This window comes from Chinchilla lanigera, unplaced genomic scaffold (genome assembly GCF_000276665.1).
Source record: "Chinchilla lanigera isolate Chin_1 unplaced genomic scaffold, ChiLan1.0 scaffold00023, whole genome shotgun sequence".
Lineage (NCBI taxonomy): Eukaryota > Metazoa > Chordata > Mammalia > Rodentia > Chinchillidae > Chinchilla > Chinchilla lanigera.
Window position 1 is genome coordinate 2,809,709 of NW_004955424.1, and position 18,089 is coordinate 2,827,797.

An 18,089-nucleotide genomic window follows, 5' to 3' on the forward strand; every position below is an offset into this window, starting at 1 on the left:
ATACTGGACATATGTGGACATCACTGGTACTATTTAACTAATTATCAGGATAGGATCCACTAGACAGATAAGGGAGGGGTTTGTTTGCAGTCAAATCCAGTTTGAGAGAGGCAATATCTGGGTCATAGAGGAAATATTGGGCAATCTCCTTGGGCAATCCCATTTATCCATCACATACCCATCATATAATTTGTGCAAATTACAATGACTACTTTGCTAAATTAGGATTAGAATTTTATTGATACATAGGAATCTCAGGGACACTTTTATGGAGGGAAGTATATTATTCTATTTCTTGTTTACCTGTTGACTCTGGGACTCTGAGGCTCCTTCTAAAGCTCAAACAGGAGGGACTGGTTGGCTCAAAAAGGGCAAAATTACATCTGATTTTCAGTTTCAGTCCTTAGAATCCGTAAGGGAGAGGCACTCCTACTTAATGCCACTCCAAGGCTATATACTAGTTTGTTTAACTGATAGATTCATATTTCAGGAAAAAAGTATCAGCACTGTAGCTTTTGGTCTTCCAGGTCTCGTCCTTCACCGGCCACTAGTGTGAGTTCAGATTCACTGTTATCACAGGAAATTCTTCCCAGACCTCACACAAGGAAGCGTTAGGCATTATCCTCTCCATGTGCCAGGCAAGAAAACGAAGGTGCAGAAGATTGGCCTAGATATGGGATTTCTCTTTGCCTCGCGGTTCCTTCCGTCTACGGCTTCGCACCTCCACCTCCAGGATCGGATTCCTGCTGGCCCCTAGCTGCCCTTCCAGCACGCGCTTGCTCCAACCCCTAAATCGGGAGCCATGAAACTACACTTCCCACAATGCCATGCGCCGACCGGGCTCGCTCGGGGTTCTCTAAACTGCCATTACAAATATGGTTAACCAAAGCCACATTTATAGGAAAAAAAGAGTTACTATCTACTTCTCCGATAGGATGGCTCTTTTTCTTCTTCAGGGGTGATCCCGAATGTCCGCTGAAGAGGCCCCGTGCTGAGGGGAATTCGTTCAGGCGCCAGCTCTGGTCACCCCGCTCTTCGTGCCTCGGCTCCTGCCAGGACCCCGGGGGCCTCGGAGTGTCATTGGGGGATGACCGCAGCCCTCGCCGCGGCAGCTGCCACCGCCACCGCCACCATGGTCTCCGGCAGCGGCGGCCTCGCCGCCGCCCGCCTTCTGTCCCGCACCTTCCTCCGTGAGTCGGGCCGGGACTCTTGTCTTCCTGGCTTCCGCAGTGCCGGGGCCCCCTGGGCCCAACATCCTGGCGCGGGCCGCCCTTAGGCCCTCCGGGGAAGGCACGGGCGGCGCGGCGGGCCGGCCGGCCCCGACCTCTAGAGGGGCTTTCCGGGACCCGGAGCTTTGCTGGATACGCGGGTCCCTAGCGGATGGGGACGTGAGGTGGCCGAGCCAGGAAGCCGGCCCGGGAACTTTGCAGATCTGAGAACTTGCTGTTGAACTCGCGGTGACAAGTGGCGGGCTGGGTGGGGGTGGCGTCTGGACTGTCCTGTCTGGAGCGAGGGGCGGAGAGGTGCAGGATGAACCGAGCTGCGGGATGAGTGCGTTGAGAGGCAGGGAAGAGGCTGTGTCTTCTACAGAAAGGTCTGATCTGTGAGTGTAAGTGCAGGCGCAGAGGAAAGGCAGTTTTGCATCCAGAGTCGGCGTAGCCTCGTAGACGCCTAGAGGCAAGCTTGACGCTGGCTGGGACTTAACCCATTTATTTACAATGGCAGCTCCAGGCGGTGGGAACACACCAGTTGCTGAAGACTTACCACTCAACTTGAAAGTCTTTGAATAATGCTAGCTGTTGAACTCTTGTTGTGGTCAAAGTCTCACGAGTTTACTAGGCAAGTTATAGTAGGAAGAAAGTTGGGCATCAGTCACATAGGGGTTGGAAATCTGGCTCGTTCCTTTACAGACTTTGCAGTAATCCTAGTCTTCTTTTTTTCTTGCTCCATTTCTTAATGTTTCAGAATACCATGTTTTAATGAGTTTGAGGAACCTATAAGGTGCACCATTATTTTGTCTACCATTAAAGGAACCCATTGTTAATTAAAATCGTGATGTGTGATTGGTTGTCAAATCCTGGTTTAAGAGATGTTAAAACGTGAAAAACGTGCGTATTAGGAATGATGGTGTACAGAATGACTTGGGTTCATTGTGCAGACTAAGTGAATCCACTTAAGTAATTATATAAAGTATGTTCAGCTATCAACTTTTCTCTCTTCCTTGTTTCCACTTTGCTTCTCACTCTGCTTGATTCGAATATTTGCTGGACTTCGTTCCTTTCTTGAGAAGATTAAATTCCAAAAGTGTATGTATACTCAATATCGGTACTTGGTTACCAAGTCAGTGAAGGACAAAGGTCTTGCTAGATAGTTTTGGCAAGTAGGAAAAAGTTGGGTTTGTTTGCGATATTTTTCTGAAGATTCTTACTGTACAGTCTAAAGGGCAGTTGAGGATGTTGTAGACCGAAGGAGGAAAAGAAGTATTAGTTGTACCCAGTGATCGCTCTCATCAATAGCGTTGGAGCAGTAGGAAGGAAGTACTCTTGGCTGTGGGCCTAATTCAGCTTACTTTCAATAGAGTGATGGTCAAGATGTAGCACAGCACAGCCCTGTGCTGGGAAAGTGCAGGAAGGATTTGCCTGCCGGATGTCTTTCTCTCCTGAAGTTTTACTAGTCTGAGCTTCTGAAAGAACCTAGCTTCTGGTGTGAGAGAAGAAAGGAAGAGTGTCTAAGAGATCTGATTTCTTCATCCACTTAGAAATACTTAACAGTTCTCTTCTCACAGGAGTGACATTTTTTTCTTCCTAGACTCCAAGACAGAGATCACCAGTTTAGATTTCCATTGCTGGAGTGGCCTTGAATTATCCAAAGTCATGTGATTAATCTGTTACAAAGGCTGAGAGGTCTAAGATCTGAACTAAGATATTTCCTATATTAGGGCTGGGGTTACAGATGGCAGGGTTTAGTGTATAAAAAAACTCCAGGTTGGCAAATTTCTAAATCCTCTTTTTCATGCTACATTTCTAAGTACGTTTTCACTCTCATTGAGAAAACAGATGCAACATCACCTTGCAAAAAATTTTTTAAGATGGTCACAAATTATTTAAGCTTTGAGGTTTAAATCTCTAGAGATGCTAGAGAATTTTGTCCCCTCTGTTCTGATAAGTTTCAGTTGATGGTACATTATGTACTGAGGTCACAAATGTTGCAATATTGATTTTTGTTGTTGTTGTTAAATAAAAGCAAGAACTCATAGATGCCTTCCAGAGCTCTTTTGGCGGGGCAACTTAGAATATTTAGAAATTCCTGAGCCAACCCCCTCCCTCAGTTTTATAGCTTATGAAAGAAAGGAAAGAATGCAGGTGAAGGAAGGAGGGAAAAGAATCTGAGAAGTATTTCTTCTATGAGAAGGTTTAAGAATTTATAAACAGCTTTGAGGTTAAATAGTGAAATTATTTTAAGAAGTATAAAGCAATTCGAGGTCTTTTTACAAGGTTTGGTTTATTCCAATCTATAGAGATGATATCCACCCCACACACACTCCCATGCACACGCACACACATAACTTCGGTCACCTGGATTTGCCTGACAAACTTTCCTTCTGAATCATGGGGACAAAGCCGTACTTAGCAGTCCCCACGTTGCTCAGTATGTTAGTTAGATTTAGTCTTTTTCAGAAGGAAGATAGTTGACATTCCAAGAAGCTGAGCTCTTAGCTAGAGATGAGACCTGGAACCAGCAGCTGCAGCCCAAAATACGTGCGTATGCCCTTGTCCAGCGCCCACACTTGAGACCCCGTCTCCACAGCGCTGAGTTCCAAGACCTGGTAAAGGGTCTGATGGGGTTTCCCTCACCCGACACAGTGAGAGAATGCTCTTTCCGTTTGCTGGCCTTCCTGTGGTCTCAAACTGTGGAACCCACTGACATAAGCCTGGTTGGTTCTGCCTTCCTCTCTGAGTGAGGAACAGTCATGCTGAGTGTGACGGGGAATCAAAAAAAAGTTTGTCTTCTCCCAGAAGAGAGAGCAGGCAGGGGCAAGAGGTAGAGACAGGCAGTTGCTAATCTGTCTCAGAAAAAAAACAAAAACAAAAACAAAAACCACAAAAGTAGGAATGGATGAGGGAGACAGGATTTTATATTTATAGAGAGGAGTGTGTTCTGCGGTTTAAACTTCAACAATCAGCCGGTTATACCCAAATGATCTTGCTCCTAAACTGGTTGAGACCAGATTAATGTGACTTGGCCATGTCCCTGTGCTTTACCTGCTTTACTACTGTAAGCTGCTGCTGGGGCGGCATCCTGGGCCCTTGACTGTGGGTCTAAAGGAGACACGGGGAACCTGTGATGGCTTGCACGGCCCCCAGTTCATAAGGTTTTTTTTTTAAGAGTAGCAAAATGTATTGGGGAATAGGAATGGGGAATAGGAATAGCTCCTGGGAGACAAGAGGGTCCTGAATGGATTTCCCTGTCTGTAAGGTTTTGCAGATGTTCCGCCAAACTCTTGCCCCTGTCTAAGGCTGTCACCCCTAGGCCTACCCGCACTTGCTAGTGTTCATCTCTCTGTCATTGAGTCTTTGTTCCCCACTGGACAGTAAATTCCATGAGCTGTCTGTTTCACTGCTGGGTTCTGAGCTCTTGGCCTACAGCAGGAGCTTAATAAATATATTCAAGGAATGAGTGCACCTGTGACCTAAGGGCACAGGTAAAGGACCCCAGCACGCATATGGAGTTGGGGCTGTCTGACGCTTTCTTCCATGGGTTCTGAGAAGCAGGTCCATGCGGCAGGGCCTAGAAACTGTAGGAAGGTAGAACCGCTGAGCAAGCCTGGTCCTCACCCAGCCAGCCCTGATGCTGACCTGGAAGCCCCTGGCCTTCAGGGTGAGAGCAGCTTTCCTGAGTATTAGCCTAGGAGGTTGGCTCTCTTGCCCGCTTCCCTGCTTGCAACACTGACTAAGGCGTCCAGGGCAGAAGGGAGCTGTGGGCAGGGTCTTCTGTCTCCAGATTAACCCCTGACCTTGGGCAAGGCAGTTAACCCCTGTAGGCCATCACAGTGAAAGGAGTGGAGGGGCACAGCCCACCTACAGGGCAGATGAGGGTTCTGCAATGCTGCGAGTCCCTAAAAAAGGACACAGGTGGCCCAGTTCAATCCCGAGGCTCAGGTTTTGAGCAACTTGTAAAGGGAAAGGTGGGCTAGAGAAACAGTGGACACAGTCCAGGTCAGGGGAAAGTGGGAGGGTTTAAAGCTTACAATAGGTGATGGATAAATGTGCTGAATGAGTACATGAATGAATGAATGAGTGAACAGTGTGAGTAGGGTAGGAAGGAAATGGAGGAAGCAGTCGGGCCTCAAGCAATTGTGATCAGAAAGTCAACCTGTTTCTCCTGGCTAACCAGGGGTGTCTACCTTTGCATGAGCATTTTCCTCCATCTGCCATCCTGGCGCCCTCTGCATCCTCCCTGCAAGGTGGGACTTGTTGGCTGACCCTCCCTCGGTACCCTAACCTTGCCTCGCCTCTGAAGCCCTTCACTACTCTAGCAGGGAATTCTGGGCTCTACTGTCCCTCTGTGCTGCCTGCAGAAGTGTGGCCAGGGAGCAAGGCCGGAGGGCTCCTTCTGGTTCTTAAAGGGCTTAGATCACCAAGCTCCTTTCCTTTCCGCCTGTGTCGTGTGCTTGGGGATGAGCAGAGGCTTGCGTCAAGAGGGGATCGGTGGGGTGGGGAGCACTGAGTGGCTGCATCCAGGGTGCCCAAGAGCATCAGAAGTGGAGAGCTACATGAGAATCCGAAAGAGGCCCTGCAACCTTGTGCCCCTCCAGGCTCTTGAGACAATGGGCTGGGGTCACACATTTTCTGGGAGGATGGAGGTAGCGCCTCTCAGCGTGGGCCATGTGCTTCCAGCCTCCCTGCTCTGGCCCCGCCCTCTCCAGTTTTTGGTTTGGTATCAGCCCTTGTGCCCAAGGCTGGGAAAGAGCAGAAAGAAGACCGGGAATTAGGGAGGCGGGGAAAGGCTCAAGAGTCCCCAGTTCAGAGCCCTTGAAGGATCTGGAATGTCTTAATAATTGATACCTCACCAGAATTAACAGCATTTTCTTTCTTATTAGCATTTAGTTGTACTTCTTCAAAACTAGTGGTATTTTAGATTTGATGAAATAAGGTACTTAACAACCAGTGAAGTCAATAGTAAATGAACGTGCTTGTCAATATTGAATGAATATATAGTTTTGCATTTGAATAGCAGGTTATTTGAGATTTGGGGATTAAGTGGCTACTAAACTACACTACTGTATTCTAAAATCCTGTAGGTGAAGACTACATGAGTCATATATATATATATTTATATTATATAGGGCTAATGCTCTGATTTGGATGTGTTTAAGTAGATTCATGTGCCAGGAGCTTGGTCCCTAGGGTGGCAGTTTTGAGAGGAAGTGGAACCTTTTAGGAGGTGGAGCCCAAAGGAGGGGATTCTAGGTTTCACTACCAGAAGAGATTAGTATTGGACTTCCAGGGTGCGTTCTTGGAGTGAATTCTCACAAGAGTTGGTTGTTATGAAACAAGGCTGCCCCGTACACTTGACTCTTTTCTACATGGGGCTGTATTTCTTCTGCCTCCCTGCTGTGTTATGATGCAACCACAGGGGCCCAGAGGATGGACAAGTGAGGCTGCTCCATCTTGGACTCTCAGCTTCTAATCTCTGCACTAAATACAGCTCTTCTCTTTATGAGTAGCTAGCCTCAGGTACTTTGTTATAGCTACAGAAAATGGACTAATATAGCTAAGTACTCATGTCTTAAGTTCATGAACATATGCATGAATAAATGAGTAGCAGCAATGTATGTTAAAAGGTAATTTGGAGAGAGTATTGTTACGAACAGCATCTCAGGTTCTTGGTTGGAAATGTGCTAAGTAGTAGTCATGCAAGGCTGTGATTTGAGTCCCACCTAGGCAAGCCTCTGGCTGCAGATCGCACCTTGAATCCTACTAGCCATCTTATAGAAGGTATAGTTGCTGTCTATGGGAAAGAGGGCTCAGCATGTAGCTGACTGATACAAACTTATAACCCATGCTGAAAGCACTTCTCTTTCAGATTATTCAGTCTCTTTCTTTAGGTTTTTATTTCAGTTTGCACTTTTGTACTTTTGTAGTTTTTACTTTTGTACTTTCATAGTCCCTGAGTATCTTGTTCTCTCGTGAGCCTACCACGGTGAACATCTCAAAGCAGTGGGGTGTGTTCATTCTGCATCAGTAACGATAATGGTAATAAAATGGCTGTTAGTGCTAAAACACTTATTGTACCCTTGTCACTATTTTACATGTGCTATATATTTTTAAACTCATTTAATTCTCATATCAGCCAATGAGGTACATATTATCTTTCAATTTTTACAATGAGGCTCTGCCTTTATAAATTTTTCATGTTAACAACTTACAAATATATTTGTGCATGCTACACATTATATGTAGGCATTTGTAAACATCTGTGTTTAGAATATGCATGAGGACCCATAAAAAACAGTGCTGGTTGGACTTACTTGATCATTTAAATATCAAATATATGTTTCCTCTTTCTAGGAAAAGATTTACCTTTTAGTCACGTAGGATGTGGGAGTGTACCGGGATTTTCATCCCCAGTCTACAGTCATCTCATATTGACATCACAGTCTTCTTGTGGGCAGCCGCCATTCCATTTACAGACGGAAAGGCTGAGGCTCAGGGAGAGTAGAAGCATACCTGTGTCACATCGCTGGTGAGCAGCAGAGTGTAATAGCGAGCCGAGGCCTGTCTGATTCCCAAGACACTGTTCTCAGCTGCTCCTGGGACACAAAAATCAAGGTTACAGGAGCCCCAGCTCTCACCATCAGGATATTCCTGCTGGTCAACTTTAGACCATCCTTCTGCCCTAGTGTTTAATTTAAAGTGCTTATTTTCTCGTTATTAAAGTTGCACATTTCATCATATGTTGGTTTACCATTTGTGCACTAGTTATGTTATTGGTTTATGTCCTTTATCAGTGTGTCTGTTAGCTAAGGGCAAGAATGGTGTTCGAGTGCCAGCGCAGCTCCTTGGGGGGAAATCGCTGAGGCTGGAAATTGCTGTTGTGGCCTTAGGCCAGGTGTTTAGTTATGCCCACCGGGCCAGGATGTGACGGCATGGCGTCCTCCCTCATGGCGCCTTACTGAGCATAGTCAAAGCACATAGCTGTCCACTGCCCGGCAGTTCCGCGTGCACACAGAATGCTCCTCACCTGGATGGCAAGGATGAAATCTGAGCCTTTGTCTTCCCTAGAGGTATGGGAACTTGAAATACCTCTGCCAGTGTGGCTATCGATGCTCCTTGAGTTGTGGCACCTGAGGTCTGAAAAGTTAGGAGGCAGTGATTCAAAGTAATTTGAGTCCAAAAGCATGGGGAGGGGGACTGGAGAAATGTGTCATGAGATGTTTATTCCTGAAGCCGCCTTTCAGGAGCTACTCAGCAGTAGGTAGAAGGCTCAGCCACTTTGAAGAGGCCAGGGGTGGTGTAGACAAGATCGGTTGGTGGTTTTGCCGAGGTTTAGAAAGTAGCCTACAAGCCACGTGCTTGTCTTCTGAGTTTTGAAATGGAAGTTGGTTGTATTAACCAGATTTCTCTGTTTTCTGAAGTTTGCCTCTTTGCTCATTATTGTTTATAGGAGTTGGACTTTAAAAAATTTGAGTCAAGTGGCGAATGCACGTGGCTGTTTAATAATTATTAGTGGGGGTGGTTCCTAGTTTTCAGTCCCTGGGTTTATTTTATTTTATTTTATTGTTCAGTCCCTGGGTTTATTTTATTTTTTTGTACCAGGAAGTGAACTCGGGATAGTCTCTGGGTTTAATTTGAGCCATTTGTCTTTGAACTCTACTTTTCTTTCTGAGGAATGGAAATGATAAACTTCAGCTTTTCTTTCTCAGTTCAAAAAAAGCTATAATGTTGTGGTTCTCAGGAAGCATAAGATCCTGGAGAGTAGAGCAGGGTCTTTTTTATTTTTCTAATTTTTTCCTGTGGTCTACATCTCTCATTTTAAAAGTGATGTTTAGGGCCTGGAAAAAAAGTGATATTTAAATTTTCCATGTTGAAACCATTCAGCTTTCAAATTACAGGATTTTTTTTTTTTGGTCACCAAGTTGAATTTATTGTTCAGAAGTTTGGGAAAGTTACAATGTGCCACGTTTTCTTTACCTTTCAGTGCAACAGAGTGGAATTCGACAATGTTCCTATGCAGCTTCCCGGAAACATCTCTATGTTGATAAAAACACGAAGATTATTTGCCAGGGTTTCACTGGTAAGCAGGTATGTGTATCTGGACTTTTAAAGTGTAGACTAAAGATTTTTTAAAAAAATTAACTCTTTTCTCCTTTTATATCATAAAAGTAGTCATAAATGATTGATGAAAAAAATATACAGAAGTGAGGTTGTATCTTAAGAAGAGGTTAGATGCTACATTCAACCTGTCAGGGGAAAATTGTGTTTAATCTTACCTGGAGATGCGTAGGAGAATGCTATGCTGGACACCCACTGACTGTCTTCAGCAAATGCACCACTGTTTTCCTCTAACACTGGGACAGATCACTATTACTTTGATTGAGCACTAGATAAAATAGATGCTTGTGTCTTGGTCTCGTACAAATAAATATTTGTTGCTGAACGTGGGATCCACATTAAACATGGAGAAGCACACAAACCCACAGAGGCTCGGCGGAACTGAGACAGCTGAGGAAGCTGCCTGGTGACTTTTCCCATCTTATACTCTGTGTGGCACAAGGTCTATAAAGAGACCGCAGGCAAGTTGCTTTAAGCATTTTAATTCTCTTGCACTGTCTCCCTCTCTCCTACTTAGTTGTAGAATTTGTGTAAGCTTAAATATATCCGTGCTGTTAGTCTACAAAAAATGCAGCATAAGAACCTCCTTTTCTTCTTTCCTTCCGTTCTGCTCACCAAACTTTTATGTGTTAATAAGTTGTATGTGTCCTCTCAGATATTTTATTGCACTATAGACATACTTATATCTCCCTAATGTGTTCTTTACACGTTTTATATTAGATCTGTATGCATACATGACTTGAAGTATATTCTATCATTCCCTCCCCAATTAAAATTATATTGTCTATTTTTGCATATTTTATTATGAGCATATACTCAAGTGTGTGGTTAACCCAAATTTCTTATATAAATGTATTATATGATTTTGTTTTCCTCTTTTCTAATCTTTGTGTGAACTTACGACATTTTAACTTCTGAGCTTTTTTGTTATAACCATTTGTACAGGGTGTAAGCACTATTTGGAACTGTTTAAATTCAGTGTTTAAATTCAAGGTTGGCTTCAGTGTCTTTCAGTTACTTGCGAACTAATTGTTTCTTACTCACCTTCGTTTTGGAGTTCTAAAGTAATTGAGAGCCTTAATTACCTCAGGTAGATTTGTTGGTTTAGATTCTGTTAAGAGTCTAATGATCAGGCCTGAAATCAACAGCTCTCTTCCCCAGGAAATCTGCAGTTTGTCACCTGAGTTCTTTTTTCAGTGCACACATTGTCACCCATGTGAATGAAGAAAGTTTCCATTTAAAGTAGATTCCAGCAATGGGCGCATCTCCAGTGCGTGCTGTCTGACTTCTTTTACTAGCTTTTATGAGTTGCTAAAATTGTTCCTATTCTTGCTGTGTAGTGGCTGGTGATAATGGGAACGCTAAGGACAGTAGGCTTCTTTTGAGGAAATGTCACTTGTATTTTAACACCACTTAGACTGAAAAACACTGGTTCATTTGAATTTACCTGGCACTGTACTGTAGGGCAGTGCTTCACAAACTGCCTGGAGTGAACGGCAGCTTGGATATTTGTTTTTAATTTCTGATCTAATGTAGATCCGTAATTTTGCAAAATACAGTAAAAATTGCAGCAATGTCATAGTGCTATATTTGTAAGCATTCTTTTATTTTATTAGCATTTTTATTCCTTGCTCACCCCGTCCTTTCTGCCTTCCTTTTTTTCTCTCTCTTTTTTCCCTTTCGGTCATTTTTTTTTTTTTTTTTTGGTTTTACTCTTCTGTTGTTGCAGAGCAGCAGCAATCTATAGACCGTGCTCTGAATAACAGCACTATGTTAAGAGAGAGCGCACTGGCCTTTTTTTTCCTTAGACCCTGTCAGTACCTTTAAACCAGTCCCTTAAGATAGTTGGGGCCAACATTCTTTTATTGAAAAAGGAGTTGAATCAGAAAATTTTTGAAGTTTTTAAGGCTGTGTGTTTATTTTATTTTATTTATGTATTTATTTATTTATTTGGTACCGGTAATCAAACTCAGGACCTTGCATTTGCCAGGCAGGTACATATGCTGCTGAGCTATATTCCTGGTCCCAGGGCTCCATTTTATACCTTAAATGATTAAGCATTTGAATAATGGACTCAACATTTGTAGGTCTCCATGAGAATGACCACACAGACCCTTTATTTTTCCATGACTGTTTATTGAGGGCCTACTTCCTGTAAATAGGTGTCATATTGATTTAGGTACTATATTACAGTGAACAGATGATAAACAGAAATCCCTGTTTTCATGGAATTTACCTTTTAATGGAGAAGACAGAAAAGCATTAAAAAAAAAATCCCTGAGTAAAGTATGTGCTGTGTTAAGTATAATTGCTGTGGTAAAAACAAGTGAGGAAAAGGAGGCTGGGTACGTGTGGAGTCCTGGTGCCTTGGCGAGGAGAGAAGCAGATGTTGTGTCCATGGTTAGGGAAGGCTGGACTTTTGAGTCACGATCTGAAGGTGTAGCAGTGCACCCAGTGGGTAGGTGAGGGATGCGTATTCCATGCAGAGGGCTCAGCAAGGCCATCAGCAGGCGTGCGCCTGCTGACCAGTCTCAGTGGAGTGAAATAGGCAATGGGGGAGCAGTAAATGCGGGCAGGCAGGTATGGGCTCCTCACAGGGGGAGACTGGCTGCATGATGACTTGTAAACCACTTTGGTTTTTATGGGATTGAGGTGGAAAAAGATTGGAAGGCTCAAGGGTAGAGGTGACACGATCTTTTTCACTTGTGTGTTTTAACAAGGTCAGTCTGGCTGCATGGAGAAGAGATTGGAAGGGGGCAAAGGCAACAGTTCATCAAGAGTCAAGGTGACAGACCTAGGCAGCGGCCAGCAATAGACGGGAGAGAAGTGTTTTGATTGTGTTTTGATGGTAGAGCCATAAGACTTACTAATGGCTCTGATATGGCATATAAGAGCGAGAGGACCCAGGATGACTTCAGTAGTTTTGGTGTGGACATCTGGAAGGAATGAAGTTGTCATGAACTGAGGTGGGGTAGACTGAGAAGGGTGTGATCAGGAACAGCGTGGGGTGCCTGCCAATTCTCTAAATTCGAGTCCGAGATACCTGCTAGTTCTCCAAGAGGAGGTGTTAAGTAGGCCATTGGTGTTGTGCATATGGAGTCCAAGGCAGAGGTCTTGGCTAAGCTCGTGGGGTGTTGTGTGTGGCAGGGGTTGCCATGTGGGTGTTAGTTATTGTCATGAATAGGGATGTCATCATCAAGGGCACACATTTAGATGGAAAAGGCAAGTCTAGGGAGAGAGAAAAAGAAACAGAAGAGGAAAAACAAGAGGAAGCAAAGCCCCAGCAGCCTAGTGGAAAAGAATCTTCCAGTCCCTGGAGCCATTTTTGGTTGTTACACTGGGACGGATTTTGGTGGAGGATATAGAACTGGCATCTGATGGAAGAGACTGGGAAGACTCTTCAGTGTCCCCCAAAGGCAGGATGATGTCCTGTCCCAGAGAACACTGTGTCTAAATTGTCAGCAGTGCTCTGGGACAGGGAAAATGAGTGAGTAGGGAAATGTAGTAGGATGCAGGCCAGGCAGGTTAAAGACTCACTTAAGCTTACTGACCCTGGTGTAAAGTGAGACTGGTTAGCAGGGTTTTTTCTTCCTTAGGCACTGTTTGGCTCCACATGCACAGTCTTAGAGAAGGAAGACTTTGTAAGTGGCTGTTTGGATTTTGCAGAAGCCTACTTTGCATCATGGTCCGCAGCTGTTTAATAACTTAATGAGGATGCTGGACGAGTGAATTGCCTGGGAATCGTTCATCTGCATGAGTTCCTAAGCTTGCGTTTGGTCCTCTGTACACGTCTAGTCTGCCTCTTTTCACAGTGTTGTGCTTTTCCCCTCAGGGCACCTTTCATAGCCAGCAGGCGTTGGAATACGGCACCAAACTTGTTGGCGGAACCACACCAGGGAAAGGAGGCAAGACGCATCTGGGCTTACCCGTCTTTAATACCGTGAAGGAGGTAATTCATCGTACCTGAGCTTGGCAAGAAAAGAAAAGCAGGGGAAGAGCAACTGTTCTCTGGGCAGATATCTTAACTGTGTCTCTTTGGGAGAGTCACTTGCTCTTTGAATATCCGGTCATCTAGGGAGATTTGAATTGTCTTGAAACTCGGGATGTCATTTTTGTTTATAGCCATGCGTCATCTTTTTTGTTTGGTAGGGTTGGTGATTGAACCCGGGTCCTTCACACTGAGCTGTATCCCAGCCTTTTTTATTTTTTATTTTGAGATAGAGTCTCACTAAAGTCACTAAGTTGCCCAGGCTGGGCTTGAACTTGTGATCCTCCTGCCTTAGCCTCTTCGAGTGGTGGGATTACAGATGTGTGTCACCACCCATGGCTGCCATGTCTCCTCTATTAAAGGAAGAGGTGTTGTGGCCTGGCTTATTATCCTGTCCTTACCTTTCTTCCAGAATGGTTGTAGTGCAAGTGTCAGGAGCCACGCTGCCTCCCTGAGTGTGGGCCGTGTGGCAAACAATGCGAGGTGCTTCATGCATGTTGGCCCCTCAGATCTCACTGCAGTCCACCGAAGCAGGTGCCCTTACAAGCTCCGCTGTAAAGCCAAGGCACCTCCAGTGCAGAGAGGCCAAGGGTGTCGGCCGTGAGCTGCCAGTTGCTAAGTGGCTCAGAGTAAACAGTGTGCTCCTGTGCGAACACAGGACACCTCAGGGTTTTCCTTTCTTCTTTAAACTGCTGCTCTCTAGCTAATACTTTTAAAATAATGTTTTAAACTGCTTTGTTCAAAACCAATATATATTGACTGTAAAATTCAGATCCCATGAGGGTAAGTACCATTAAAGTTCTTAGTGCTTTCCATATTTCAGATTTTGCCTCTTTTGAGAGCTAATTTAAGATTGGTGTATATTTCTCCATATTCTTTCCACTTTTATATTAAATTTATAAAAAAAGTATTTTATAAGAAACTTGTATAAATTCTTGGGTTATTTTATAAAAATTAGGGAGTAAATTTCATACTTTGTATAGATATATTGTGAAGGATTACATTTTTTCATTTGTTTAAAGCACATATTTACAGATCTACTCTTATGACTGTGCACTAACCAAATTAAGGTTAATTTGCACTCTTCATCCTAACATGCAGGAAAGAAGAGATATCATTCAAATTTAGAGACTTCATTTTACTTTAAACTTGGAGATAGTGTTACTTTGTATGTGCATTTGTGTTTTAGATGCTCTGTTTTAAGAATAAAACATTAGAAATAATATGCTCTGTAATGCTTTATTTCCCCCCTTGCTTTTTGTTTTCTTAAAAAAAGTTTGGCCAGGTGTTGTGGTACACGCCTGTAATCCTAGCACTCTGCGAGGCCGAGGCACAAAGACTGCACCTTTGAGGATAACGTGGAGTGCGTGATGAGGTGGAGGCCAGCCTAGAACATAACGAGACCCTCTCCCAAGAAAGACTAAACGAAACAAAAAAACTTATTTTTGTTACTAGCTATTTATTATTCATAGTGATAGAAATATATGTGGCATTTGAAATATTCTGTAAGTTCTTTTATGGGTACCATTTCTTACCCACTTAGGTCTTACAAAGAACATTCTGAACAAGTAGGAATGACACTTTTCATCCCCTGTGACTTCCTAGCACATAGTACTTGTCGCAGTCTAGCTTCTGGCATTAGTTGTAGCCTGAAGAAGTGAGGACTTTGGGAAATATTTTTCAATAAAATACCTACATGCCTGTGATATGAATTCTTTTGGTTCAAACCTGGTTTTTATTTCTTTTGTTCATGCACATGTATCATCCTCTTGGACAGAGTTTTTAAAAAATTATTTCTAACCCCTGACATCCTTTATGGATGATCTGTCAGCCTTCTCTGACTTTATCCTTACATTACTGTCAAGATAGTGATTTTCATTAGGTCTGTAATAGAGGAAGCTCTCAGTCTGTGGGAATGTGGGGACTCATTCAGTGATGGGTCCCAAAGACACTGTCCTCTGCTTCTGCTCCTTTTAATCTTGTCTATGTGTTCTGTAGCTTAATTAATATTCATGTCCATTGTAAAATCCCATAGCATAATCTAGTAAAAGTTTTTGATTTCTATTTAGCTTAAGTGACATGTTTAACATTTATAGGGAGGCAGCCTGCTATACCAAATGAGCAGACACTTTGGAATCAATGTACTTAGTAGTAAGTCTCCACTCTCTTGGCCTCAGCGTGTTGATCTGTGAACTGGGGATGCGAAGATTCAGGGTTGTGCTGAAGCCTTTACTGAGACTTGTGTAGAACCCTCTCAGAAGGCTGTCACAGAACGGGGGCTGCTGCTCGTGGGAATACAGAGATCATCCACAGTCTCCATCTTCCTGGAGAGTCCATGGCAGTAGATGAGACATAGCCTCACAGAGAGGCAGGTGGAGGGGTGCAGTTGTATGGCTGTGTATGTAGCGAGTTTGTAAAGGTAGAATGTATGGCCCATGCTCATGTCACAGAGAGAAGAGCAGTGGTCAGGGGGATGGTCTCCAAGTGCCTTACATCGCGAAGGGTGATAGCATTCAAACTTAATGCTTGTTTGACTCACACTCTTATTGTATACCACTTATGCATGTGCATTTTTGTTCAATTTGTTTATTTCTAACAAACATGCATTCAGAGTAAGAAATAGCAGGTAAGAACTTCATTTTTACTGTCTCACGATCCTGTTTACCAAATGTATTTGAGACCAGATGTTTGAAAGCTGGGCTCTAGGCACCGAGGGGCTCACTAGTCCTGCTCCCGGGAGGTCCGCGGTGTTGGTACCAAGCAGGTGCTACAGTGTCTTCGTCACTGGTCTAGAGCAGACCAAGGAGACTGAGCATGGCCCTGGGAATGAGGGGACACATGCGGGCAGGCAGTGCTTTCGGGTCTACTGAGCTGCCGTCATTTGCACTGTCACAGGCCTTTCAGTTCTCAGGGACACGCTGAGGGGGCAAAGAGGCTGTGCTTGATTCTGTTCTTTTCTGTCAGTGCGGTGAATTGGAGAATGTAAAGAATGCAGACATCCTATGTCACTTGGTGGTGTCTTTCCTGACCCTTAGACATGAATAAAATCACGGTATTGAATTTATTTTACATTGTTTATGACTTGTCCAGTGATCACGTGCTTTATGGTGAATGTTGCAGGCCAAAGAACAGACAGGAGCCACGGCGTCCGTCATTTACGTCCCTCCTCCTTTCGCCGCTGCTGCCATCGACGAAGCCATTGAGGCAGAGATACCCTTGGTTGTGTGCATTACGGAAGGTATCCCGCAGCAGGACATGGTGCGGGTCAAGCACAAGCTGCTCCGCCAGGGGAAGACGAGGCTGATCGGCCCGAATTGCCCTGGAGTCATCAATGTGAGTGCAAAAAGTAACCCGAAGCCAGGATTTAGCCTCTTGCAAAGCCAAGCAGCTTTGAATTATCTGACTGGGTTGTGTGTATGACTTATGAGTGCCGACTGATGTTAAAAACTTCTCTACAACTGTGATTTACTTTCTTTCAGCCTGGAGAATGCAAAATAGGCATCATGCCTGGCCATATTCACAAGAAAGGAAGAGTCGGTGAGTGTATCTGTTACTGTCCTCCGGGCTTAAAAAAAACTCTTTGTTCCAGATTCTCACAGCTCGTAGAGACTTTGTGACTATAAATCACTTTAGTAAAATTTACCAGAAGCTTATAGTGAAACAGTTCTGTGTCCCACATGTAATGAAAAGCAGGTATAATTCCACATAGTGAAGATTTTAGAAGTCAGAAAGATTTGTTTTTTCCCTACTTAGTGCTCTGGAGTCTTCTGTATGTTTGCTTGTGTACACTTAATTTCATGTTATTGTGAAATACTATGGTATCCTCTGGTTTTCCTGCAGTTTATCCGTCCTCTCACAGTGGACATGTGAGTTATTGCTGGGTTTGAGGCTCAGGAACAAGGCTAAGATGAACCTTTGTGTGCAGACCTTTTTATGGACGTGTTTTCATTTCTTTTGAGCAAAGTACTGAGGAGTGAAATGAATAGGTCATAAGGGAGAGCATGTTCAATTTGGGAGCCCATGTTCAATTTTTGAAGAAATTGCCAAATAGTTCTGTGAAGTGGCTGTATCACTTTACATTCTTACCGTTAATGTGTGGGTGTTGCAGTTGCTTCATATTTTTCATTTATTATTTTCAGTCTTTTTAAATTTAGCCTTACTATTGGCAGTGAGACGGTATCTCATAAAAAATAATGGGTAAGAAACTTGGCGTGTTATTTTGTAAAACAAAATGGCTAAGAGATTCTGTCTCATTATTGTTGGGCATGATCCGGAAAGACCTCTAAGAGAAAGTAACATTGAAACTTTTGGTATGGACCTGTAGGGATGGTGTGGTGCAGGCAAGGCTCTCCATTTTAAGCAGAACAAATATAAAAAGGTAGGAAAGCATACAGGTTTTCAGAAGAAGCCATGTAGGTTTTCCTTGCATTGCTTTTGTAGTCGTAAAGTCACTTTAGCTAATAATCTAAACCTTTTTCTTTACCTAATCTTAAAAACCTCCCTACTTTAAACCTTTTATTTTTTTGAAGGTATTGTGATCTGGCTGGCAAATCATGGAGTGAATTTTGTATATGCTCATGTTAGTTACTCAAAATGTTTGAGACTTAGTTTACCACATGATAGTCTGTCATATAAACATAATCTAATATTTTTGGATTCTCTTCCTTTAAGGCATTGTCTCCAGATCGGGCACCCTGACTTATGAAGCAGTTCATCAGACAACACAAGTTGGATTGGGACAGTCTTTGTGTGTTGGTGAGTGATTC

At 43.6% G+C, this 18,089-nt stretch overlaps 1 protein-coding gene across 1 annotated transcript in view; it reads left to right on the plus strand.

The window, feature by feature from the left end:
- The first annotated feature begins 848 nt into the window (after positions 1–848).
- Suclg1 (succinate-CoA ligase, alpha subunit) overlaps positions 849–18,089 on the plus strand; it is a 28,271-nt gene continuing 11,030 nt past the window's right edge. The window contains exons 1-6 of the mRNA XM_005385451.2: positions 849–1,190; positions 9,202–9,305; positions 13,168–13,284; positions 16,444–16,656; positions 16,803–16,860; positions 17,995–18,078. Coding sequence (XP_005385508.1) covers positions 1,088–1,190; positions 9,202–9,305; positions 13,168–13,284; positions 16,444–16,656; positions 16,803–16,860; positions 17,995–18,078 — 679 coding nt within the window. The 5' untranslated portion in view covers positions 849–1,087. The remainder of the gene's footprint in view (positions 1,191–9,201; positions 9,306–13,167; positions 13,285–16,443; positions 16,657–16,802; positions 16,861–17,994; positions 18,079–18,089) is intronic.